Raw genomic sequence first — 26,307 nt, 5'->3', positions numbered from 1 at the left:
GTCTCTGGGCGTTGCCCCACACTGAGCCCTGTTTCTTACCTGCCGCAGTTCTGAAAAACAGCACGGTCAAAGTGGAGACGGAGGCTGAGGATGCGGCCCTGGACTGTTCCATGAGCTCCAGGACGTTGGAGAGGCGCCCCCTGGACGGCATCCTCACCGCTCTGCAGGACTCCAGCAAACGCAAGCAGCCTGGCAGTGGTGGGCAGCTGGACGTGGTCCCCAGTGTGAAGCGGCGGCGGATGATACCCGAGGTGAGGGCCCCTTTTGCCCTCCGATGCTGTGGGCTCGGGCCGAATCTCATCTCCTTACTGCTGGGCATCATCTCTTCCGGGGCATACTGCCCAGCCTTTGGGTCTGAGAAGTGATTACTGACGCTGTCGCATCTCTGGCAAAGTCCTGTCCGTGTCTGCTTCCTGTGGGGTGAGGGGAATGTTCACACCATCACTTTTTGAGTGCTCCACAGGAAACAGTGGACTGCTTGTGGGTAAGGGTACCCTGCTCGACCCTCCGTGGAGACCGAGTCCTGGAAAAGTTGAGGGCTATCAGCTCTTAAGTTAAATGCATCAGATACATAAGGGGAGCTTGCTCCCTACCCGGCCTCTTCAATGAATGCTCTTTTTTAAAGATGTGTTTGTTTATTTGAAAGGCAGAGTCAAAGGTAGAGGAGAGAGACAGAAATCTTGCATCTTCTGGTTCATTCCCCAAATGGCTGCAATGGCAGGGACTGGGCTGACCTGAAACCAGGGGCCAGGAAGGTGTCAGAGGCCCAAGGACGTGGGTCATCGTCCTTTGCTTTAGCATCAACAGGGATCAGTAGTGGAACAGTGTCTGTATGGGATCCTGACACTTGTCAGTGGCTGCTGGCCCCATTGGATGCTTTTGTGTAAAGTGAAAAATTATTCATTTTTGTACCTGTTAACCCCTGTATCCCCCCTCCCCAATTTGCTCTATTTCTTAATCATGTGCTGGTTAAGCATTGAATTTGGCTAGATGGGGCCTAGCGGCGTGGCCTAGCAGCTAAAGTCCTCACCTTGACACGCCAGGATCCCATATGGGTGCTGGTTCTAATCCCGGCAGCTCCACTTGCCATCCAGCTCTCCCTGCCTGTGGCCTGGGAAAGCAGTCAAGGACAGCCCAAAACCTTGGGACCCTGCACCTATGTGGGAGACCCAGAAGAGGTTCCTGGTTCCCGGCTTCGGATCGACGGAGCACTGGCCATTGTGGTCACTTGGGGAGTGAATCATCCGCTGCAAGATCTTCCTCTCTGTCGTCCTCTCTGTATATCTGACTTTGTAATAAAAATAAATAAATCTTAAAAAAGATGCTAGATGCTGAGGGGTGGGAAGTGCTGGTGGGCCTGACGGTCCCTCTGCCACCTCCAGTCTGGGTGAGAGACAAGGCATGTCCTTAAACCAGTTGGCGTTGAAGGCTCTTCAGTGTAGCCCCCCCTCCCCTCCCTAGAGTTCTTGGGGTGAAGGAACTCCTATTTTCTTTTTTTTATTTTAAAGATTTATTTATTTATTGGAAAGTCAGATATACAGAGAGGAGGAGAGACAGAATGATCTTCCGTCCGATGATTCACTCCCCAAGTGAATGCAACAGCTGGTGCTATGCCGATTCGAAACCAGGATCCAGGAACTTATTCCAGGTCTCCCACGCGGGTACAGGGTCCCAAAGCTTTGGGCTGTCCTCGACTGCTTTCCCAGGCCACAAGCAGGGAGCTGGATGGCAAGTGGAGCTGCCGGGATTAGAACTGGCGCCCATATGGGATCCCGGTGTGTTCAAGGCGAGGACTTTAGCTGCTAGGCTGTGCCGCCAGGCCTGGAACTCCTATTTGTATGTGTCTGTTCCACAGGACTTGGGTTTTCTGGGCTCCTTGCCAATAGGCTGAGCTCTGTGAGATTCCAGCCTAAGACTCCCCTTTGGTTTGTAAAGCTTGATTCTTTTACATTGGACATTTATGCATTTTAACATCTAGGTTAGGCCCTGGTTAGTACAATCTATCCTTTTCTTTAATTAGCCTCATGATAAGACTAAGATTTTTTTCATAGGATTTTAGTATGCGTGCTTGTGTTGTGTGCAGTCCTGTGTTCTACATCACAGACCACTGAGTGATTGGTTTAAGTGATTTTTGAGCAACTTTCTTAGGGAGCACAGTGTGGGCTCTGCACACTTACAGAGAAGGATGAACTGGTTTGTCTTCGATTTCCCGACACTTGCAGAGCCCCTGATGATACCCTCTGCTCTGCTTTCTCAATTTTTCTGTGGATTGGCCTGTTCTGGACATTTCTGTGCCTTTTGTGTCTGGCTTCTTTTACCTAGCCTGGTGTTTTCAACATTCACCCATGTTGTAGCATGTGTCAGTATTGTATTCCTCTTGATTTGTCACCACAGGTTTTCCTTTTTGGAGTGCTTGTAGGTCCACAGCACCATCTTCTTGGGCACGATTGCTCCATCATCTGCCCAGGCTCCACCTCCCCCACCACAGTGCTATATTTAGTGCAATTGACAGACTTCTAATGCCACATTATCATCCAGATTCCATCCTTAATGCTGGACTCGCTCCTCTGCAGTCTGTGGGTTTGGACAAATGGATAGTGACATGTGTCTGCCATTCATTATAGTGCACACAGTAGTTTCATTGTCCTGTAAAGCAGTTTGGATTGATGTATTCATCTGTCCTTCCTGAACACCGACAACCAGCCATCTCTTTACTGTGCTTGGTTTTGCCTTTTCCGCGATGTCGTCATTGGAGTCCCGCAGTGTGTAGCCTTTCTGGGTTGGCTTCTTCCATTTAGCAATGTGCGGTGAAGCTTCCTTCATGTCTTCTCATGGCTTGATAGCTCATTTCCTTTTGGTACTGAATCTTATTCTGTTGTCTGGATGCTTATTCATTTATGTTCCTAAGGACATCTTGGTTCCTTCCAAGTTTTGGCAATTATTAACAAAACTGCTGTAAAGGTCCACTTACAGACTGTGTGCAGATGTGGTTTGTTGTGCCTTTGGTAAATACCAAGAAGTACAATTGCTAGCTCAAAGGTAAGAGAATGTTTAGTTTTATAAGAAGCCACCAGACCGTCTTCCAGACTGATTGCACGCCTTTGCACCCCACCCTTTGAGTGGGAGTTCCTGTTGCTCTTACAGCACGGACAGCATTTCCTGTTGTCTAGGTTCTGGATTTTGTCCCTTCCATAAGGTATGTAGTTGTGTCCACCTTTCTGTTCTTTCTTCATTTGGGCTACCTGAGGACACAATTTGGAGACCCCTTTCAAATACGTTGCTTACTATCACCAAATGATTCATTTACTGTGAAATGCAGATCCACAGATGGAGAACTCTCCCATCTGCTGATTCACTCACTTGCAATAGCCAGGGCTGGGCCAGGCCAAAGCCAGGAGCAGGAACTCAATCTGGGCCTCCCTGGGTGTCAGGGATCCAACAACTTGAACCATTATTTGCTGCCTCCCAGGGTGTGAATAGCAGGAAAGAAAAGTCAAAACTTGAACTCAGGTACTCCATTGTGGTTTGCAGGTGCCACAGTGTTGCAGTAGTGTCTGTCTCTGATTCTTTCTCAGAGATCACTTGACTGTACGGATATGGGTCAATTTCTGGGCTCCATTCTGTTCTACTTATCTAATGATACCACGCTGTCTTGATTGCTGAATCTTCAGGCAGTGTCTCTGCTTTCAGCAGATGAAATCAATAAGCACTTTTTTCAAAAGCTGTTGAAGGTGTTACATAATGATAAAGGATCCTTCAAGATAACAGTCCTTATATATGTACTTAAGAGTGCCAAACTTTGTAGGGAAAAACTTGCTGAACGGCAAGGGGACATGGATGAGTCTTCCGTAATTATAATTGGAGACTTAATTGTATCTCATCAGGAATGGACTGATCCAGCAGGTGGAAAATGGGTAAGAATGCAGTTGAACAGCACTATGTACCAACTGGGTAGAACTGACATCTGCAGACTACTTCCCATTCTTTTCAAACTCACATGGAATCTTCACCAAGATGGACCACATTCTGGAGAGGGAGGGAGGGAAGAAGAGAGAGGGTGATACGGTGGGGGTGGGAAGAACGAGATTTCCATCTGCTGTTTCATTCCGCAAATGCCTGCCACAGCTAGGGCTGGCTCAGATCAAAGCCAGGAACCTGAACTCCACCTGGTTCTTCCACGTGGATGGCAGGGACTCCGGCCCTTAGCCGTCTGCTGCCTCCTAGCACATGTTAGGGAGCTCAGTGGTCTTAGCTCCTCATTGGTAAGTGGTTTTTTTGTGTGTGTTTGTTTGTTTTTTTTAACCTTAGCCCCCACCTGGCTTTCAGAGTTTTTCCTTTGCCTTTGGTTCTTGTAGTTTGAAATTGGTGTTCCTAGGTGTGGGGTTTTGGGATTTATCCTGTTTGGTCTCCTGGCTCTGTGGCTTAGTGCCTGACACTAGTTTGGGACATTTCCAGTTATGACATTTTCAGATATTTCTTCTGTTCCTTTCATTCTTTTCTCTCTTGGCACTCCTGTTATGTGTGTGTTACACTTTTGTAATTGTCCCATAGTTCATGTATATTCTATTATTTTTTTTTTAAAGATGTATTTATATATTTAAAGGCAAAGTGACAGATAGAGAGACAGAGACCTTGTATCAAGCTGTAGTGGCTTGCAGCTGCTGGGAGCTGGGCTGCAGCCAGTAGTCTGAAACTCCATCCCGAAGTACCATGTGGGTAGCCAGGGCCCAGGCATCGGTCTGCCCTCTGCTACTTTCCCCGGCAAGCACGTTAGCAGGGAACTGGATGTGAAATGGAGCAACGTGGATGTGAACTGGTCATTCCCATGGGATGCCTGTGTCTCATACACGGCAGCTTGACTCACTAGGCCATTCCACGGTCCGCTATTGTGATTTTCTCCCGTTGTTTTTCTTCTCTTTACCTTCTTTTCCCCATTTTTATTAAGCTCAGTTTCCCAGAGCTTCTTTCCTTAGTGATGGCCGACCTACCACAAGCCCTTCGGAGACCGTCTTCCTGTCCCTTACATTGTCCTTATCACCTCTGGGGTTTCTCCTTGTTCCTGTCCTGGAATTCCCCTGTGTACATTGCTTCTGTCCTTGCGTGCCGTCTGCCTCACTCATTAGAGCCCCTATCTTATTAATCATGATGGTTTTAAACTGTTTGGCAATTCCAACATTCCTGCCATACTTGAGTCTGATTTGGCCTTGATGTCTCCTGTGGTTTTTTTTCCTATGTGGCCACACCTGAAGTCATGGGTGAAAGGTACTATGATTAGTGACGAGACTGCGAGGATAAGGGATGCATTCCTCGGCCCTGTGATGGAGTCTTGGCTGTGCCTCTGGCCTGTGGCTTCCCTCCTCCTCTCAGGTGAGACAGGTGGCTGCAGGAGGCCAGAGGCAGCTACCTCCTTTTCCTTAGTGGGTTCTGGGGAGACCCCAATGGGCAAGGCTCTGGAGGGCTTTTCCTGAGAACAGATCTTTTTCTTTTTAATTTATTTTTTCATTTTTACTTATTTAAAGATTTGTTTATTTATTATTGGAAAGGCAGATATACAGAGAGGAGAGACAGAGAAGAAGATCTTCCGTCTGCTGGTTCACTCTCCCCAAGTGGCTGCAAAGGCCAGAGCTGAGCCAGTCTGAAGCCAGGAGATTCTTCAGGCGGGATCTCAAGGCTGTTAGCCATCCTTGACTGCTTCCCCAGGCCACAAGCAGGGAGCTGGATGGGAAGTGGAGCAGCCAGGATATGAACAGGCACACATCTGGGATCCTGGTGCATGTAAAGCCAGGACTTTGGCCACTAGGCTATTGGACTGGGCCCTTAACTTATTTATTATTTAAATTTTATTTGAAAGGCAGAATATGAGAGAGAAAGGGAGAGAGAGATGAATGGATCTTCACTTCTATCTTGAGTTCACTTCTGCTGTGCCCACAATAGCTGGGACTGGGCTGAGCCAAAGCTGAAAGCCAAAGTTCAATCCATGTCTCCTGTGTAGGTAGCAGGGATCCAGGTACTCACACCGTTGTCTGCTGCCTCCTGGGGTGTGTGTTAAGCATCAGTTGGAATGGAGCGTGGACGCACACCTTAGACCCAGGCACTCGGAGAAGTGGTGTGGGTGTCTCAGGAGACATTTTTCTTTTTTATCCCCCCCATTTAAAAATTATATTTTTGACAATCTTTACATAGTTAATTAGGCTAAAAAGGTTCAAGGGCTACAGGAAAGTGGGTAAGACTATTATTTCCACATTGTTTCCTTCATATATCTGAGGTAAAGAGGGATATTAAGGGAGAAGCCCCACCCAGTCTCCCACCCACCCCAGGTCCCTGATGTGGGGCATGCTCTGAGGATCTTCCTCAAGTGGTTTTGACAGTTGTCAACAGTTATGAATTGCTGCCAGTCTCGCCACTCCAAGCACGATGAGGGCTTTGAAGAATTCACTGATTAACATAGTCCATCATGGAGAGGAGACATTTTTCATTACTGTGCCAAATACCTGTATGCCTTTCTACTTTTTTGAGTAATACCTGAGCATTGTATTTGTGAAAATCTACACTGCTCAGAAAAAGTGATGAATTTTCTTAAAAATCTGTGATTTTTTTTGTTTTTAAGATTTATTTACTTTTATTTGGGAGGTGGAGTTAGAGAAGGAAGGAGATTCACGGAGGGATCTTCCATCTGCTGGTTCATTCCAGAAATGGCTGGAGCTAGGCCAATCTGAACCCAGGAGCCAGGAGCTTCTTCTGGGTCTCCCACATAGTTTCAGGGGCCTGAGGCCTTGAACTATCCTCCACTGCGTTTCCAGGCCCATTAGCAGGGAGCTGGATCAGAAGTGGAGCAGCTGGGACTTGAACTGGGACCATCATGGGATGTTGAGGTGATATGTGGTAGCCTTGACTGCTGTTGCTATAGTGCCAGTCCCTGGAACAATAGCAAGCATTTGTTTGAGTAAACCGTAACTGGCTATCCAGTCCTCTAAAGGTTGCTATTAGGGTGTGGTTCAATTTTGGATCGTTACCATTCATAGATGTAAACCTGGTGGCCTCAGCTAAGTGTTTTACTAACGTGGGCTCCTAGCGTTTCCTCAGAGAGCACTGAGAAGCAAGCAGTGTGTTCAGCTCACGAGGAAACACGGGCACTGGTCAGCTTTGTCGCTGTAACAGGTAGCCGAGGGAAGCTGCTATAACAGGGAGAAGTCATGTCTGCTCACCCTGTGTGATGTTCATGAGGCTGCTGTGGTCCTGCTGGTCTGGTGTGTGAGGAGAGCAGTAGATGGCAGAGGGTAAGCAACCTCCTCAGGGTCTCCTCATACAGCTGCTAAGACCAGTTACAGTCCTGCCACCAGGCACTGTGGTGACATCACATCTCTGCCCTCTCAGCTTATTGTCACGCACTGGGGACACACTCTGTCTTGATGGTACCCAGGAGCATTGCCCATGCTGCATGTCAATTTGCCATGCCATTTGTGATCAGACTCACTCCTGGCTTGAGAGAGACGCCAACACCAAGGAAGTGGGAAGGGCCAGACAAGGGACCTCCTTTCCCAAGCCATGTTAACAAACCAGCCCAGACCTTAGGCTCAGGCAACTGCTGTCTGCTTCATTCCGTAACTGTAAGTTGGGCCAGGAGCTTCAGACTCAACCTGTGCTGGGATGGCTAGGATGACTGGCTGCCCCTGCAGGAGGCTGGTCCAGGCTTGGTCTCCTGAGCATGGTTAACTCATTAAGTCTCTGCTTGCATCAGGTTTCCCGATGTCCCATTGGTAAAAGCAGGTCACAAGATCAAAGTTACACATAGAATGCAAAATGAACCCACTTTTCTGATGGCAGAAGTAACCCTGCTCCCACCTCCGGGGGAGAGGGTAGAGGAACAGTTGCGGCCAAGGTTAGGAGTGGTGTGCTGGTCCCAAGAACAAGCCCTCCCTAGCTGTGACCTTGGGCAGGCTGGGCGGTGACCTATGTGGACAGCCCCCCAGGGCACCGTGTTGCTTCATTGCACTGACAGTGCTGCTCCTTATCCTGTCCAAAGTCAACAGATATTCCAAGTCATGGGATCCTGCAGGAAGCATCCTGTGCCCCGGGGTAGAGAGCAGAGGGCGGGGCTCTGCTCCTTAAGGTTTTTTTTTTTTTTTTTTCAGTTGAATGCCTGTGTCTGAGGCAAGTCTGGATCGACCTCTGACCTCCAGGTGGTGGTGGTGGAGGGGCTTTCCTCAGTGCAGTAGAGAAGGTGTGGGGAGGCAGAGAGTGCCCTGGCTGGCTGCAGCTGCAGGCATTTTCCAGGAATGACTGTGTGCTTGGGGAAAAGGGGCCTGAGGCAGCCTCTTCCCTGTGTGAACGTCCCTCGTGCTCACTTTAAGTGGGCTGGGTACATGGAAGGTGGTTCTAGCCTGTTAGGTTTCCCGGTGGCAAAGTCACGCCAACCCTGAAGGCTTTGATGGGGGTGGAGCAGAGGCAGCGGATGCAGCTTTTTGTTCTTCATTTTGTGAATTGTCCTATATATAACAGAAGTGGGGCTGATATCCCACCCTCCTTCCTATTCTAGAGGAACGTGAGTTTACATAAGACGTTGGAATCCAGGAACTCCTTGTCACAAGATGTTGTGTGCATTGAAGGTAGTGTTTTCCGTTTTGCAAGTGTGCGTAAGGTGGTGTGCTGGCACCCCGAGGACTTTAGAACTATCTATCTGTTTAACAAGTCTCTGAGTTTGGGCGATTTTTCAGACTAGCATGCGTTCCAATTCAGAGAAACAGGCTTTGGTCCTTCTCCCCCTCTAGACTCTGCTGGCCCCTGCTAGATGTGTGGTGGCACAGCTGGGCAGGGATTGTCCACTGCTTCCTTGGCACCTTGCTCACAAGAGGTGGTGGAAAGGAGCAATCCCTTCCAAAAGTGGGAAGGAGGACCAGTGTCTGTTCTCAGCGCTGGCTGTCTTCCTCGGGCAGGATAGCCACCCTAGGGTGCCAGTGGCGTCCTTGAGGCTACCAAGTGTATCACAGTTGAAATCTTCTCAACATTGGCAGCTTGCTGTGTCGACAACACGGAGCATGATATTCAGGAGACACGCTCCCTCCACAGGTCTAGCAGAGGGCTGTGTGCAAGAGTTCTTTGGCTCTTCTGCCGGAGCAGGCTTGCCTAGCCGAGTATTGGCAGCTGTGGGAGGTGAGGAGCCAGAGTTTTTGTTGGTAATCATCTTTTTGTTCACTGAAATGGGGGTGAAGGGGAGAGATTCTGAATGCCAGGCAGAGATGAGCTCTGTTCCCCTGCGATGGGGGAGTTGGTTGAACCAGAAGACTGAAGCGCCGTCTCAGGCAGTGCAAGTACTCCTGGAGTGTGTGCTGGGACTTTGTAGGAAGTCCCGCGACAGCTAGATAGGTTCACCGCCATCCCATGAGCTTCCAAGGAGGTAGCATCACCCACACCTGCTTGATTCAAAGCCGTAGCCTGAGACCTTGTACTGTGTGTGGCATGCCCGCAGGGTGCGTGAGGAGCCTCAGGCGCAGCAACATCCTGTTCTTCTGACCTCCTTCCTCTGCCTGCGTTATAGTGGTTCTGTCTCCTAGGCACTCTCACACCTCCTTCAACCTCAGCATGTACCTTTGACAGAATTAGAATAACCTAGGGTGAGGACCCTAGAGTGTGCCCAGGGCCTGCACTCAAGACATTTTCCTGACTGGCTCTGGTCTTTTGGTGGGGAGGAGGTAGTGGCGGGTGATGACACCAGTGAAGAGTGGGAAGGCTAAGCATCGTTCTCCCCGTGATATTCCAGAAGGATGGCTTCAGCCCCCTTAGCTGCCAGTTCACACGGCCCTACGCTGGATGTCAATGTCATCCCAAGTGTGTGGGCCACCCCGAGCTGCTCATCAGTCATTGCATTGAATTCCTGACAGCTTTAGGACCTGGGGACTTAAAGAAGAGGTCTGATTCTTGGGGCATCTCCTTGGATGAAGCCCCCCAATCCCGGAGAGACCCGTGGAGTGGTCTCCTTAACCTTTGCTTGTAACTGAGCATCAGCCTTTCCCAACTGACTAATTCTGTTCCTGGCTGAGAGACTGCGCATGTGTGGCGAGTGTGTGTGTGCTGGTGGTGCAGTGGCTGCAATGGTATGGCCTCTGTGGGGACCCGGGCTGGGTTGCTGGCATCACAGCGCCTGAGCCACACCACGGAGCTTCCATATGGTTGGGAGATGAGCCCTGTGAATCGCACATGGTGTCAGCCAGACACTCTGTGCCAAGTAGCACAGATTTAAAGATTTCTTGATACTCCTAGACAGCTGAGCAGAGATTTTTATCACCGGCAGCGAACACAGCCAGCCCGTTGTCGGCTTGGCAGTGCCTGTGGAATTCTTCGGAGCGCCTGTTTGTCAGGATGTAAGTGTGGGGTTATCTCAGAACCCTCTCCTCCTGGCTTGCGGTGTACTCCATGTCAGACCTTGTGGGCAGGGATCCTGGGAACCAGGAACATTGCCCTCCACCAGGACTGTAACAGTTTTTTTGGTTGTTAAAGCCTTTTAGCCAAAAATGTCTCTATTGGTTGCAGTGTTGTCTGAAACGCTTGGTGAAAGTGGGTATCTTTGTATTAACGAGACTGAATTCTGAAATTACAGAGGGGATTTCCAATCCCAGCATACCCTTGCCTCCTTCCCGCCTGCCGTAGGAATGTGGGGGAGTCCGTAGACATTTTTTGTTGTTAGTATTCAGTCAGCTCACCCAGAGACCTTCCCCAGTGCTTATTTTCCACACTGTCATAGAAGAGGGCAGCTGTGCCTCTGCAGCATGGGCTCTTGGGGACATGCCGTGCAATTCTGGTGACCCCTTTCCATGGGGACTGCCACCTCCAACAACTGCTTGTAAAAACAGACTTGTTTTCTGCAGCCACCCACCCCTGATATTGTTAGATGGAGTTACCTGAAAGGCAGAGTTTCAGAGACAGACTGATTTTCTATCTGCAAGTTCATTCCTCGAATGGCCACAGCTCCAAGTGTGGACCAGGCCAAAGCCTGGAGCTAGGGACTCCATCCTGGTCTCCCTTTTGGGCTGCAAACCCTTAGACCCTCTTCTGCTCTTTTCCTAGATGTATTCATAGGGAGATGCATTGGAAGTGGGGACTTGAGCTGGTGTCCACACGGCATGATGTCAATCATATGGGGTACTGGCCTTGGAGGTGACTGAACCTGCTGTGGCACTAGGCTGGTCCCTGATTACATTTTAACTGTTGACATTGTGAATTCAGAGTTCTCTGTATTAGTTAAATCTAGTATTCTGACCCATGGAATCACTCAAGTTATTTTGAAGTAACAGAACACAATTGTGAGTGAGTTGCTAAATCTGATTTGCAGCCTGTGGGAATTAACACATGAGGCACTTTGAATTTGTTACTGCTTTTCAGCAGTGACCCCCACATGTGCATATTTGTCTGTAAATATACATGCACGCACGGAAATGAAACGAAACCTTGTACAGTGTGCTCCGGTATTTTCAGTATTGCTTTCTTTTTTTTTTCCTTCCTCTCTTAACTTCTTACTTTCTCTTTCCTGCCCCCTTTTCTTCCTGTACTGAACATGACCCACCAAATCCATTTCCTCATCTTCTAATCCACAATTCAAAATGCACTGCATTTAGTACAGACTTGCAACCATTTCATCCAGCAGGGAGCTGGATGGGAAGTGGAGCAGCTGGGGCACAAATTGGCACTCATGGGATCCTGGTGCTTGGGCGATAGATTAGCTATTTGAGCCATTGTGCTGGGCCCTTTGCATAGTTTTTTCATAACACTCATTTTCCAATAACTTTTTGAAGATTCCTATACAAACCAGCCCTGAAGGGAGTGTGGGTTTGTTCCCTGGGAGAACTAAAACACTCAGCTGGCTGTTGTACCCTACATAGCTGTTGTCAATGGAGACTTGGAGAAAAGGTGGCTTTCCCTAAGGCGAGCATGGCTGTTCTGTCATCCACAGGACATGGCACAGGACGCAGCTCCTGACCACTTGAGCTGCAAGCTGTGCTGGTTCTGTGACTCCAAGTTTTCCATGTTTCTGTGGCCTCGTTGACAGTGTCTGACAGGGGTCCTCCTACTTGTGGTGCCATTTCAGGCTGAGCCTTTTTCTTTTTTCTTTTTTCTTTCTTTCTTTCTTTTTTTTTTTTTTTATAGAATTAACAGATGTTCCATCTGTTGATTCATTCCCCAAATGGCCACAGCCACCAGCACTGGTCCAGGGCAAACCAGAAGCTAGTAACTCCATGGGGACCCAAGGACTTGTGCCTTCTCCTGCTGCCTTGCAGGCATGTTAGCAGGGAGCTCGATGACACGAGGGGCAGCCAGGATTTGAGCTGGGTCTCTGTGGGATGCAAGTGTTACAACTAGTGAATTACCCCACTGCTTCACAACATGGACCCTCTGCCTTACAAAACTTTCTAAATTGATGTTTTTTAAAAGGGAGCACTCCTGGACCTGGCAGAGTAGCCTAGTGGCTAAAGTGCTTATCTTGCACATGCCAGGATCCCATGTGGGCACCAATTCGTGTCCTGTAGCTCCACTTCCCATCCAGCTCCCTGCCTGTGGCCTAGGAAAGCAGTCGAGGAGGGCCCTAAGCCTCGGAATCCTGCATCTGCGTGGAAGACCTGGAAGAAGGTCCTGGCTCCTGGCTTTGGATTGGCTTGGCACCAGTCATTGCAGCCACTTGGGGAGTGAACCAGAGGAGGGAAGATCTTCCTCTCGGTCCCTGTCTCTGTAAATCTGATTTTCCAATTAAAAAAAAAAAAGATTAGCACTCCCATGTGCTGATTCATTCCCCAAATGCCTATAGTGACTTGTGGCTTGGCTTGGCCAAGGGCCAAAGGCAGGAATTGAGAACACAAGCTAGGTCTTCTGTGTGGGTGGCAGGAACTCAGTGACTTGACCTTTCATTTCCTGCTCCAGGGTGCAGTTGGAAGCTGGTGGAAGTCAAAAGCCAAAAAGCCAGGCTGTCCAGCAGGAAACCTGTGTGTCTTACCTGATGGCCTAAGTGCACACCCTGCAAATGTTGCCTGTAGAGAGTGCCTTTTGTTTCAGGAGAACCATCCTCCTGCCCCATTTGGTTTCGATGTTAGGTGATCAACTGAAGTCTTTCTTGTGACACTGATGTGTGTGGGTGAAATCAGCAGAGCTGGCACTGTCTTTGCCACGTGGGGAGGACCCGCAGCACCTGTGGGCTCATTAGACACGCAGCCCCAGGGCTCAGAGTCTGCACTGTAACAAGACCCCAGTGGCTCAGTGCCTCACTGAGTTTAAACAGCTTTATCTCCAGGTGTGGAAAGAACATTCTAGAGGAGGCACTTTGTTCTTCTTGTCCATTCTCCAGTTGCCCGAGGCAGGTCATGCTGGTGGCAGCAGTGGACTCTGTACTCTGCCTGCTCCCCTGACACCCACCGGCTTTCACTAATTAGCCTGTCTGCTTAATTAAACCCTCGAGTTCACATTCCAGCGAGTTTCCTGGGTCAGATTCTGCATCTGCCTGGAACAGGCTGAAGGGGTTCTGAGTGAAATGCAGTGAGCAGGGTCGGCAGGGTGCCGTTGGATGTGTTTTGACATCTGTATGCAGCATGCCAGTGAAAGCAGCATCAAGATCATGCTCATCCCCATCCTAGCCATTACCCACCTATGCAGGTCCATCTGAATCCGCCCTGCCCCTGGGGCAGCCACGCCTCTGCTTTCTGTCACTGTTGCTGAGGCTGTCTCTCCGGACTCTGATGGAACCAGAAGCATTCAGCATGGCTTGCTTTGTTCACCCAGCTTCTCCCACTCAGCAGTGACTCTTGAGCTCTGTCACAAGAGCCTTGGGTACCACTGATGGCTCCTTTCTTGTTAATGCCAAGTGTTAGCACACTGGGCGAGTGTCTTACAATGTGCTTCCAACGTGGCCTGTGTCCCCCTGGTTCTTGGCTGTTTTACAAATGCAGCTGTCATGAACATTAGCCCATGTGGACCTCTGCCTTCTGTGCTTGGTCGGTGAATAACTAGCGAGGCATGGAATGCCTAGGATCCACATGTGCCTGCCCTTGTAGGAGCTGCCCAGGGTTTGCCCACCAAACAGGGTGGGCTGGCTGCAATCCCGCCATCATCACTAGCGCTGGGCATCTTTTTTGATCGTAGCCCATCTTAGTGTGGGTGTACGACATCTCACTGTGGTTTTCATTTCTATGTTGTTAATGAGCATCTTTTGGTATGCTTGTTTGTGTTTGTCTTATTTGAAGTGCCTGTTGGAATCACTAATTATTGTATGTCATTGTTAGTTTCAGTGTTTCCTTGAATTAAATTCTCTGTCAAATACTCCTAGTTGATTTACAAATACTTTCTTGCAGTCTGGGTTTAACAGATTTTTTTCCCTGATTTTTTTTTTTTCTAGACTAACTAGAATTTCAAGTTTTATATTTAGGTCGGTGTTCCAATTGAATAGATGTCTGTATAATGCTGTTAGGTTTGGAGTTAAACACACACACACACACATACATATATGGATAAATATATATTAAATAAACATGTAACTATATAATAAATAAATAAATGTATATTAAAATAAAATATATTTTATTCCAATACATATTGGAATATCCAGGTGTTCAGAATGTTGATTTATTGAAGACTATCCTTTCTCAAGTGAGAATCCCTTGTTTGTATAAGATAGATTTTCTTCTTAAGATTTAGTGTTTATTTGGTCCTTGAGAGACAGAGCACCCATGTACTGGTTTACTTGTCAAATGCCTGCAATACCCAGGGCTAGGGTAGGCAGAAGCCAGAAACTCGATGCAGGGAATGACAGGAACTGTCACCTGACCACCACCTACTGCCTCCCAGGGTATACACACGCAGGAAGCTGGACCAGGAAAAGAAGCAGGACTCAGACCTGGGCAGTCCAGCGTGGGATGTGGGTGTGCCAGCGGCAGTTAACTGCTGCCCCCAACACCTGCCCCCTTGTGTTCTCAGTAGTCTGTTGAGTTCTGGGTGGTGAGCTGGGTCCTTGACAGAGGCTGAGAGGGCCGGGTGCCACTGCCAGTGCTGTGTCACAGCATGGCTCTGATGTAAATCTCTTCGGACACTTAAGCTTGGCAATGGATAAAAACCGCTGAGGGAAAGAGTGAGAAGTCCGGATTGTCAGATGGTGATGCATAAACATATTACTAGTGGTAATAGTGCACTAGTAGTAGTAGCGGTAGAAATCATCATAGTGTATTTGTTGTATTTACTGGGAAGGAGTCACATTGAGAGACAAAGAAAACACTCCTATATCTGTTGGTTAATTCATTCATTCAGAGTTTCCACAGCATGTGGGTCTAGGTTTGGCTAAAGCCAGGGGGCAGACCCTAACCCAGGTCTCTTCCATGGGTGGTGGGACTGGAGCATCTGAAGCATCACCTGCCACTTTCCAGAACGAGTCTTAACTGGAAGCTGGAGCCAACAGCTATGTCCCAAACCCAGACAGGCAACACCAGCAGTGTCCTCGTCACTCTGCCAGACACCTGTCTGACTCTTGGGGATCCTTGAAGAATCCATTGAGCTTGTCCTCTGAGAAGAGGCTTGTCACATGTGCCATCCTTGGGCAAATTAAGAAAATCGTCCCTGGATGAGGCTGCTGGGAGCCCGGCCAGGTAGCCCTTAGCCCATCCACTTCCAGACTTTTACGGCTTTTATGGAGTTGAGTGCCTCAGTCCACCAGGGCTCCCCCTGCTTCCTCTCAAAGTTCTACCAGCAAGGGTTGCTAGAACTGGAGACCAAGACCCGGGCCCGCCTCTGTTGACTGATCGGTTGGCAGTAGCTGCCCCCTCAGAGCCGGCACTGTGTGCCTCAGAAGAGCCTGCAGGCCAAAAGACACTCAGCTGCCGCATCTGCTGTCCTTGGCTGAGGGCAGACAGAGGCCTGGGTCCATCAGGTGACCCACCCTGCGGCCAGGCAACCTTGGGAACCCCTGCATTGCTGTGGGCTCCCCACCAGTTTGGCCTGCGTTTTTGCTCAGTCTCATGCCCTGCCCTATAGATGTAGAGTCTGGCACAGGTACCCCAGAGAAGCGGGTAGAACAAGTGGGCATGCCTTAGGTGCGTTCCCGCTGGTTGGGTAGGCTGAGGGACTTTCTCACATGCTTCTGAGGGTACCTGGAGCTGCCCTGTGTGTGTGTGTGTTTCTAAGAGACAGATACACACACATACACACGCAGATTCATATCTGGTGTGGTTGATAAGAGCTCATGCCTAACACTCTGGGAATCACCTTCTGTCTTGCAGGGGCTCCTCGTGGGCATGCGGAACCGGGAGAACAGCTCGCCCTGCCAGGGCAATGGAGAGCAGGCTGTCAGGGGCAGGAGCCTGGGTGCAGCATGGCCAGGTGAGGAGGAGCCCGGCCATGATGCCACCGCCCCTTCGTACAAGAAACCCCTGTACAGCATCTCACACAAGATCCTAGAGAAGAAGAACCCCCCGGCGGGGGACCTGCTCAGCACCTATGAGCTCTTGGAGAAGGCGAATGCTGGCAACAGTCCCTCCCCGCTGCGGCTCTTGGGCGAGTCCCAGAAGCGGGACTGCAGTGGGGTGGCCAGCGATGCAGACTCCAACGTCTACTTCCTCATCCAGAAGATGTTCTATATGCTCAACACTATCTCCTCCAACATGTCGCAGCTGCACAGCAAGGTGGATCTGCTCTCCTTGGAGGTGAGCCGCATCAAGAAGCAGGTGAGTCCCTCGGAATTTGTGGCCAAGTTCCAGCCGCCCCCAGAGTACCAGCTCACGGCGGCCGAGCTCAAGCAGCTGGCAGACCAGAGCCTATCCGGGGGTGACCTGGCCTGCCGCCTGCTGGTGCAGCTTTTCCCGGAGCTCTTCAGTGATGTGGACTTCTCACGCGGCTGCACTGCCTGTGGTTTCGCCGCCAAGCGCAAGCTTGAGTCACTGCACCTGCAGCTCATCCGTAACTACGTGGAGGTCTACTACCCCTCAGTGAAGGACACCACCGTGTGGCAGGCCGAGTGCCTGCCGCAGCTGAACGACTTCTTCAGCCGCTTCTGGGCCCAGCGGGAGATGGAGGACAGCCAGCCGGGTGGCCAGGTGCCTGGCTTCTTTGAGTCCGAGCAGGTGGAGGCCAGCCACTTCTTGGATGGCAAGGACCAGGAGGAGGCCTTGTCCTTGGACAGGAGCAGCACCGTCGCCTCGGACCATGTTGTGGACACGCAGGACCTCACTGAGTTCCTGGATGAGGCCTCATCGCCCGGTGAGTTTGCCGTCTTCCTCCTCCACCGGCTCTTCCCCGAGCTCTTTGACCACCGCAAGCTGGGCGAGCAGTTCAGCTGCTACGGCGAGGGAGGCAAGCAGGAGCTTGACCCGCAGCGGCTGCAGATCATCCGCAACTACACAGAGATCTATTTCCCCGACATGCAGGAAGAGGAGGCATGGCTGCAGCAGTGCGCACAGCGCATCAACGATGAGCTTGAGGGCCTGGGGCTGGACGGTGGCAGTGAGGGTGAGGCCCCGCGCGATGACTGCTATGACTCCTCCAGCCTGCCTGACGACATATCTGTGGTCAAGGTAGAGGATGGCTTCGAGGGCGAGCGCCCTGGCCGGCGCTCCAAGAAGATCTGGCTAGTGCCCATCGACTTCGACAAGCTAGAGATCCCGCAGCCTGACTTTGAGCTGCCTGGTGCCGACTGTCTACTGAGCAAGGAGCAGCTGCGCAGCATCTATGAGAGCAGCCTGTCCATAGGCAACTTCGCCTCCCGCCTGCTGGTGCACCTGTTCCCTGAACTCTTCACCCACGAGAACCTGCGCAAGCAGTACAACTGCAGCGGGTCGCTGGGCAAGAAGCAGCTGGATCCATCGCGCATCAAGCTGATCCGCCACTATGTGCAGTTACTCTACCCCCGGGCCAAGAATGACCGTGTCTGGACCCTGGAGTTTGTGGGCAAACTGGATGAGCGCTGCCGGCGCCGGGACACGGAGCAGAGGCGCTCCTACCAGCAGCAGCGCAAGGTACACGTGCCAGGCCCCGAGTGCAGGGACCTGGCGAGCTATGCAATCAACCCCGAGAGGTTCCGCGAGGAGTTTGAGGGGCCCCCGCTGCCCCCAGAGAGGAGCAGCAAGGACTTCTGCAAGATCCCCTTGGATGAGCTGGTGGTCCCATCCCCCGACTTCCCGGTGCCTTCCTTATACCTGCTGTCGGACAAGGAGGTGCGTGAGATTGTGCAGCAGAGCCTGTCAGTGGGCAACTTCGCTGCCCGCCTCCTGGTCAGGCTCTTCCCCGAACTCTTCACTGCTGAGAACCTGCGGCTGCAGTACAACCACTCTGGGGCCTGCAACAAGAAGCAGCTGGACCCGACACGCCTGCGGCTCATCCGCCACTATGTGGAAGCCGTGTACCCGGTAGATAAGATGGAGGAGGTGTGGCACTATGAATGTATCCCCAGCATCGACGAGCGGTGTCGACGGCCCAACAGGAAAAAGTGTGACATTCTCAAGAAAGCCAAGAAAGTGGAGAAGTGACAGGCCGGCTGTTCCCCCCCGCCCCAGGTCCCCTGCCTGGACGTGGGTTGGCTGCAGGCCAGGCACGCCCTGGGCACATCGGATACCGCGTGGCAACCGTGGTTGGCGCCTGTGTCATGGCCGTGGCTCCTGCATTTGCACACGCGAACCCCCGCCCAGCCTAGGGAAAGAAGCCTTGAATTTTGTCTTTGGTACTCGCAACTTGTGCCCTGTGTTTCCCAAGTGGTGCAGCCGAGGTTGGGGTGTAGGGGGAGCCAGGCCATGGAAGCAGAGGGGCTTCAGGAATGGGGTCCTCCCTTCCTGCCTCTGCCCTCCTGCCCCTTACCCTTCAAGATCCTCTTCCTCACCCACCTTTTTTTAATTAAACAAATTTTTTTTTAAACAAATTATTGGGCTCTTTGGGGGCCAACAAATCTTTTTAAATATTTGAGATGAAGTACTGTAAATTGATTCAGTTACTGAGATTTTTTTTTTTTCTTCTTTGAGATGGTTTTAGATTTATGAAATGTTGAGACAAGTGCCATGTTCTGTTTGGTGGCCGGGCCCAGCGCTGGGCAGCTGGAGGGACCCGGCTCTCCTGACCTCAGCTTTCCTACACGTGGGCTTGGCAGAGGGAAGTTCTGGCTGCCCCCCTGGGCTGTGCTGCGCTGCCAGTTTCCAGGGCCACATTCAGGTCAGGATGGTAAGCCCATTCTCTGTAGGCGACAACACTGGATGCCGACGCGGATGCTGACGCTGACATGAATGTAGATAGCCGTGGAGGCCTCCCAGGGCCCCACGCCCCCGCCCCCAGTTCCTCTCCCCCTGCCCATGCTGGTTGGTGGGCCAGACGGTGTGTCCTTGAAGTGGGGCATTGGGCTTCCTGTTTGGTTTAAGGGTTGGGCCTCTGTGGGCTCCCTGGAACTGTTTACTCTGCCTCTGTGTGTGTGTGTGTGTGTGTGTGTGTGTGCGCGCGCGTGCGCGCGCGTGTGTGCATGTGTCTGTGTGTACCAGATCCGGGTCTGGGAGCCAGAGTCGGCTTTCCCAGACTCCGGCATCAGCCCCACCCACACACCTACCACCCACCTGGTGCAGCTGCACAGCCTGGTTCCTCAGGGCGGGCCCTGGGCTGGGGCCCCCATGTCCCTCTCCATGGGCCTCTCAGAACTGTCCAGGCCCTGCTGTCCCCTCCCCCAGACCCAGCTCCTGGCACCTGGTCCCTGCTGCCTGACTGGGCGGGTTACACAGCACCCAGTTGTGGTGGAGCCGGAACTGATTGATTCTATTGTCCCCGAAACAACGGAACGTGACTTAGACCACACAAGGTAGTCACGAGTTCCTTGTGGCAGGTTGCAGATCTAATAACTGTGGCTTGACATTTTGCCACTTTGAAATCAGCAGGAATACTCGGAGTAGCCTGTGAGTTTCCCTCATTACACCTGACGAAGGACCGCATGCCACTGACTGCGGGACATGTTGCTGCCCTCCTGCAGCAGGCGTTTTTCTTCTGTGGCCCAGGGTTTGGGAACCAAGGTTTTGCTTGTAAACGTCACTGCAGGTTGTTCCTGTTGAAGTTGCAAGCCCAGGTTATTGCAATTTGGAGATGCACACGGACGGACTGACTGTCATGCTCCCCCGGTGTCCCCATGCCCCATGCACACTCCTTGCTGGAGCTATCGGGGACCCATACAGATAGATAATGAATTCATCCCTTTTTTGTGCCTGGAAAGAAGGACCCGGAGCAGCCTGGAGACTCACCCTCTGTCCCCCTCCGCCACTGCCTCTGATTTGGGCCTTTATGCCTTAGCTTCCCCAACGCACAGATGTGCACACACGCGCACACCCTACCCAAAGACAGCTGCAGCTCCCTGCCGCCAGCCCCCACTGGTTGCTGGCTAACCTGCTTCCACAGGATTCCAAGCCATGTGAGCACTGCCCCGCTCTTCTGTTCAGGGCAGATTTGACCCTGCAGCCTCAGAAGCACACTCTGATTTGTCACCTGCACAGGCTCCCCAGGTCACCCCAAGTCCAGGGAGCAACCGTTGCTAGGAAGTGAGTGTGTCTCTAACTTAATGCGTGCATCCTGGGTTCTGGCGACTTCCTTAAGACCGTCACCACCCCGGACCCCAAACCCCCCCCCCCCGGCTCCCACCCTTGTCCTTTTCTGTGGCCTCAGATAGCCTGTGGGGTACCCAGGGCTTTTTGTTTCACAGGAAGCAATAGAGGTACACAGTGTTCTGTTGGACTCTAACACACTCTGGAATGTGTGGGCAGCCCCAATCCTTGTCCACATCTGAATCTTTGCTTTTTAATTGTTTTGAATGTGTGTCTGCCTGGTTATCTGGAGGGCTCGAGAATTGAGCACAGGAGTGCTGTGACGATGGGTAGCAGGTGGCAGTCCTGCTTTCCAAATGTGTGAAGACAGTGGTGAGTGAGCCCGGTGTCCAAAGCCTGCTTCCCCTTGCTGTGACTGTGTTTTTCTCCGGACAGCGAGCTCTTGCTTGCCAGGAGGGTCAGGTTGTGCCCACTGTCCTGCGCTCCTGTGTGTCTCACCTCTGGGGTGCTGGCCCCAAACTTCAAGTCCTGAGAGGGGTGGCTGCAGCCTCAGCAAGCATCAAGCAGCTGATAGGCTCCATGCTGTGGGGGAACCCTCGCCGCTGCCCTGAACTCCCCACAGCACAGCATGTGGGTCCTGTTGCGATGGCCTTCATTCCCACCTCCTCCTCCCCAAACTCCCCTCCTGTTCCTGCTCCCAGGTTTGCTTCTCACCCAGCTGAGAGGGGACCTCGAAACTCCTGAATGGGGGGCCACATTGCTGTCCCCCTGCCCAGCTGTGTAAGATGGACATTGCCGTGGGGCCTGGGGCGGGCTGCTCCTGCTCCCGGGAAATCCCTGCCTCTTGTAGATCCAGCCTTAATCTTCTCCTGACACCCTAGTACTAGCAGATCCTGCACAAAGTGGATATCAGAGTTACTACTGTGAGGAGACAAAACCATGAGAATAGTTTTACCAAAGATAATGAAATACCACGTTAAAGTCTGCATTTTACCATTGAGTTGAGTACATCCTTAGAAAACTGAATGTAACAAACAACCCAGGACATTTTTTTGGAAATTGTATGCTTCTAGCAACTTTGTGTGAATTTTTATACAAGCACTGTTTTATGAGCTCTATAAAATGTTATAAAAATGGAAAACACCTGGTCTCACTCTGTCTTATTTTGTCAGAGCGCCGGCCTTTTGAAAGGCAGCTTCAGTCTGGCCTGTCTCACCCCCTCCCTGGGGAGGAGTTTGTGGTCTCCCCAGGTGTGTGGGCAGGGTGGGGCACAAGTCAGGAACCGGGAAGGTGCCCTGTTGGTCTTCCCAGCTTGTTTCTACACGCAGCTTCCTGTCCATGTGGTGGGAAGCTTTCCCAGCTTCGCTTCTTTCTAATTGGACCAGTGTGCTGTAGTTCCTCAGAGTTGACGCATGATGAGCTGAGAGCAAGATGCAGGTCTTCCCTCTCCCTATGGCTAGGTCAGATCAGTAACCTGCAGAAAACCATGTCTCAAGCCATCAGAGAGTATTTTGACTCGGGGATTGGATGCAAGTTGTGGTTCATGGAGCCTTTTTCCTACAGTGTTTACTGCCTTTTTTTTTTAAATTTATTTTTATTGGAAAACCAGATATATAGAGAGGAAGAGAGAGAGGGGGGAAGATTTTCTGTCCATTGATCGACTCTCCAAGTGGCTGCAACAGCTGGAGCTGACCAATCCAAAACCAGGAGCCCGGAACCTCTTCCAGGTCTCCCATGCAGGTATGCAGGGTCCCCAAGCTTTGGGCCATCCTTGACTGCCTTCCCAGGCCATCAGCAAGGATCAGAATGGGAAACAGGGCTGCCAGGATTAGAACCAGCGCCCATATGGGAGCCTGGTGCGTAAAAGGTGAGGACTTTAGTTACTAAGCTACTGTGTTGGGTCCTTCTGCTTTGTTTTTAAGATGTATTTATTATATTTATTTGTTTTGAATGTCAAGAGTTAGAGAAGGGTGGGGTGGGAAGGTAGAAGTTTTCCATTGGCTGATTACTCCCCCAGATGGCCAAAAAACCGGGACTGGCCCCGGCTAAAGCCATAAGTCAGGAGCTTTATCCAGGTCTTCCACGTGGTTGCTGGGATCCAACACTTTGGCCATTCTCCACCACTTTTCCCAGGCCATTAACGGAGCTGGATTGGAAGTGGAACAGCTGGGATGCAAACCAGTGCTCCTAATAAAGGATGTCAGATTTGGCAAATGGCAGCTTTACCCACTCACAACACAGTGCTGGCCCCTATTTCAGATTTATTTGAGAGAATTCTCATCTTCTGGTTTACTTTCTAAATGCCCATAGCAATCAGGAGTCAGCTGGGTAGAAGCCAGAAACTCCCTGCAGGTCTCCCGTGTGACAGGAACCCAGTCAGTTGACCATCACCTGCTGCCTCCCAGGGTATACACATGCAGGAAGCTGGAATAGGAAAAGGAAACTGGACTCAACTAGGCAGTCCAAATTGGGATGTGGGCATGCCAGCGGCAGCTAACTGTTTCCCCCAACACCGGCCCCTGTGTGTTCTCAGTAGTAGTTTTTGTGTCCTGGTTGAACAGCTGGGTCCTTGGCAGAGGTTGAGCATGCCAGGTGCCATGCCCATGCCAGGGTGGCAGCGCCTGCAATGTGGCGGCCGGAATGCCAAGTGGCCATGGAGTTTTGTGACCCGGGACCGGTGGCAGGTGTAGAGGGTCGGGGAAGTGCTTGAAACTGGACAAATGATTTCAACTACACAGAAACCCATGTTAGAGTTGAGGTTTTGATTGATCCTTTCAGAGATTGTTGCGTGACTTGAGTGTGGCTGGCAGAGCTGGGCTGGGTTGGTTCCCGTCTGTGCATTTTTTAAAAAATTTTTATTGGAAGGGCATATTTATTGAGAGGGAAGGATACTCTATCTGCTGGTTTATTACCCAAATGGCCACAGTGACTGTGAGCTGAGCTAATTCAAAGCCAGGAGCCTAGAGCCTGTTCTGGGTCTCCCATGCAGGTGCAGGGTCCCAAGGCTTTGAACATCCTCTGCTGCTTTCCCAAGGCCACAAACAGGGAGCTGGATGGGAAGTGGAGCAGCTAGGTCACGAACTGGCACCCCCATATGGGATCCTGACACCTGTAAGTGGAAATTAGTCAACTGAGCCATTGCGTTGGGCCCTTTTAAACTCGTTTCTTAGGGAGCTGTGGGTGGAAGAAGCTCTCCATCCTGCCTGGTGCTTGCTGTGATTTAACTTGGGGTTTTGCTGACTGTTGCTGGTTTTCTGAGTCTGCCCTAGGAAGATAGTGTTTGAGCCAGGAAACCTTTCAATGCCACTGATGAGAAAAGGGGGGGGCGGGGCCCCACCACCACCAGGAATTCAGTAATGCTAGTCTACCTCTAAGGAGGCCCATTCATTCAGTAGAATGATTCACATCTCTGCCAGCCCCAGCTCCAGGAACTTAACAAGTCCCAACCCCACAGTGGGCAGTGAAGAGGCCTGTCTGACCTTGAGGGAGAAAGTTGGGGTGGTAAGACAGCTCTTGCTCTTGCCTGAAGCTGATTTTCAAGATGGGGGGGTGGGTGTAACCACACTGGGGCTTTCCGCTCTCCCTCCCGCAGGCAAATGCTGAGGCTACTGCTGCTAGCCTCAGGCACAGCCCCAGGACAGCAGAGCTTGAATGCTGCTTCCTCCAGCAGGGAGCTGGGGGCTGGGGGCCTGCAGCTCCTGGGTTTTGACAGCTGCAAGCTTGGCCTGGGCCCACAAAGCAGGTAAAGTGCTCTGTGGGGATGGATGACTTCTCTCCAGGTAGTTGACCCTAGTTGTGGTGGATGAATCCCAAGAGCTGCTATTTGTCTATTCCCTTGGCAGAATCTAGGAAAGATTCTCCTTGCATTTCCATGAGATTCCAGGATTGAGCATGTCCGGTGCTGACCTCTGCACAGAAAATGCCCTTTGGGGACATGTGTTCCCTCACCCCCACTTGTCACTGGGCCTTCCCTGGGGAGTCTCATAGGATCTGAGAATCTGTTCCTAGGACAAGATCCCTGGGGTGCAGCTGGCATCTCCAGAGTGGAATTGAGACGGGCCTTCGGACCTGTCTCAGGAGGGATCACTCCACTTCACACACGTATACCCATACTGTTAACCAATGATGATGAGTAAAACAAAAACTTAAAAAATATGTTTTTATTGGAAAGTCAGATATATAGAGAGGAGGAGAGACAGAAAGATCTTCCATCCACTGATTCACTCCCCAAGTGGCTGCAACGGCCGGAGCTGAGCCAATCCGAAGCCAGGAGCCCGGAGCCCCTTCTGTCTCCCACGTGGGTGCAGTTTGGACCAACCTCGATTGCTTTCCCAGGCCACAGGCAGGGAGCTGGATGGGAAGCAGGACCACCAGGATTAGAACTGGTACCCATATGGGATCCTGGCATATGCAAGGTAAGGACTTTAGCCACTAGGCTACTACACCAAGCCCATAAAAAACGTTTAAAACAAGCAAGGGCAAGGACCAGCCAGTGTGCTTTTGAGAGGATGAATGAAGTGGAAGCAGCATCTAATTTCCGGGCCCTATGGGAAAGTCCAAGTAGTAGATGGGTGGTGGTAGCTGCTGGAAGAAGGCAAGGAGGGCTTGCCTGTGGCAGGAAGTCAGGAAGGGTATAGGTGTATGATTTCCCTACTGCCTGCAGTATGCGGGCCACGTGGAGGAAGCAGGATGATGCCAGGGGCTAAGCAAGGCACTTCTGGGTGAGTGCTGGGAAGGCTGCAGGGCCGGGAGCCATCAGGAGGCTCCTTGGGGTGGGAGGAGCCTGCCAGGTGTCCCTGGGGGACATAAGCAGAATGTAGCAGATGCACACTGAAGCAGTGGATCAGATGGATGGGCAGTCCCATGGACGCATGGATCCAAGCCTATGCCGGTGAGGGACAATGGAATACAGAACAATGCTTTGACAGTTCCAAATCTACTTCTGTGCACAGAGGTATATACTCAAAGATCCCCTGTGAAACACGCTAGAATGGCTGGTAGAGTAGGTGAGATGTGCAGAAATACCTACCAATGGGAAAGGCAGAGAATTGTATCTGCAGGGGGGGTTGGGTACCTGGTCCACAGGGGGGTGGGCGTGGTATGTGTGTTGAGATTGGTAAATATCTAATAGCTGCTTCTCCAAGGGTACGGAAGAAACCCTGCTTCGTGGAGTGTGCCAGGCTGGTGGGCACAGTCTTGTGGACTGGAGGAGTCTGCTCTTGTGTCCATCCTCCTCCATGCTCTGGAGGTCTCCAGGAGATGGTGGATCGGTAAGTTTCCAAAAGCAATCGTTTGAAACCAAAGTGTAAGGGAGAACTTTAGGGGAGTGTCATTTCATTTGCCTGACACTGTGCACCCTTTAAGTTGTTAGTTATTTGAAAGAGACAAACAGAAGACTCCTAACTGCTGGTCTGCTTCCCAGAAGCTGCCAGAGCTGGGTCCGGCCAAGCTGACGTCAGGTGCCTAAAGCCCCAGCCTGCTCTCCCATGTGGCACACCCTTTATGAAGGTTATGAAGCATTTCCCATGGTGCTAACTCAAATCTTTCTTCTACTTTCTTGAAAAGCAGCAATTATTCTCCTGACTCCCGATTTCTCCCCCTAATTTGTATTTATTTATTTTATTTGAGAGCATTTTCCATCTAGTGGTTCACTCTGCAATGTCCACAACAGCCAGAGCGGCTTCCGGCCAAAGCCAGGAGCCAAGAACTCGTTCCAGCGGCAGGGACCCAGTGGTTCCCTATTATCACTCAAATAAACCATGACTTGAGAAGAATCTCCCAAATGCTAAAA

The 26,307-nt window shown here is 51.2% G+C and overlaps 1 protein-coding gene across 4 annotated transcripts in view; it reads left to right on the top strand.

Moving 5' to 3' along the window:
• The window catches only part of BEND3 (BEN domain containing 3), a 40,842-nt gene extending 19,302 nt beyond the window's left edge, over positions 1-21,540 (top strand). For all 4 annotated transcript variants that reach the window (XM_040983847.1, XM_040983849.1, XM_040983846.1 and 1 more), the window contains exons 3-4: positions 49-251; positions 16,242-21,540. In XM_040983847.1, coding sequence (XP_040839781.1) covers positions 49-251; positions 16,242-18,482 — 2,444 coding nt within the window. In that variant the 3' untranslated portion in view covers positions 18,483-21,540. The remainder of the gene's footprint in view (positions 1-48; positions 252-16,241) is intronic.
• The last annotated feature ends 4,767 nt before the right edge of the window (positions 21,541-26,307 follow it).

Source organism: Ochotona curzoniae, unplaced genomic scaffold, assembly GCF_017591425.1.
Source record: "Ochotona curzoniae isolate NIBS_2020 unplaced genomic scaffold, NIBS_Ocur_1.0 contig_3819, whole genome shotgun sequence".
NCBI lineage: Eukaryota > Metazoa > Chordata > Mammalia > Lagomorpha > Ochotonidae > Ochotona > Ochotona curzoniae.
This window is presented reverse-complemented; position numbering and strand designations above follow the sequence as displayed.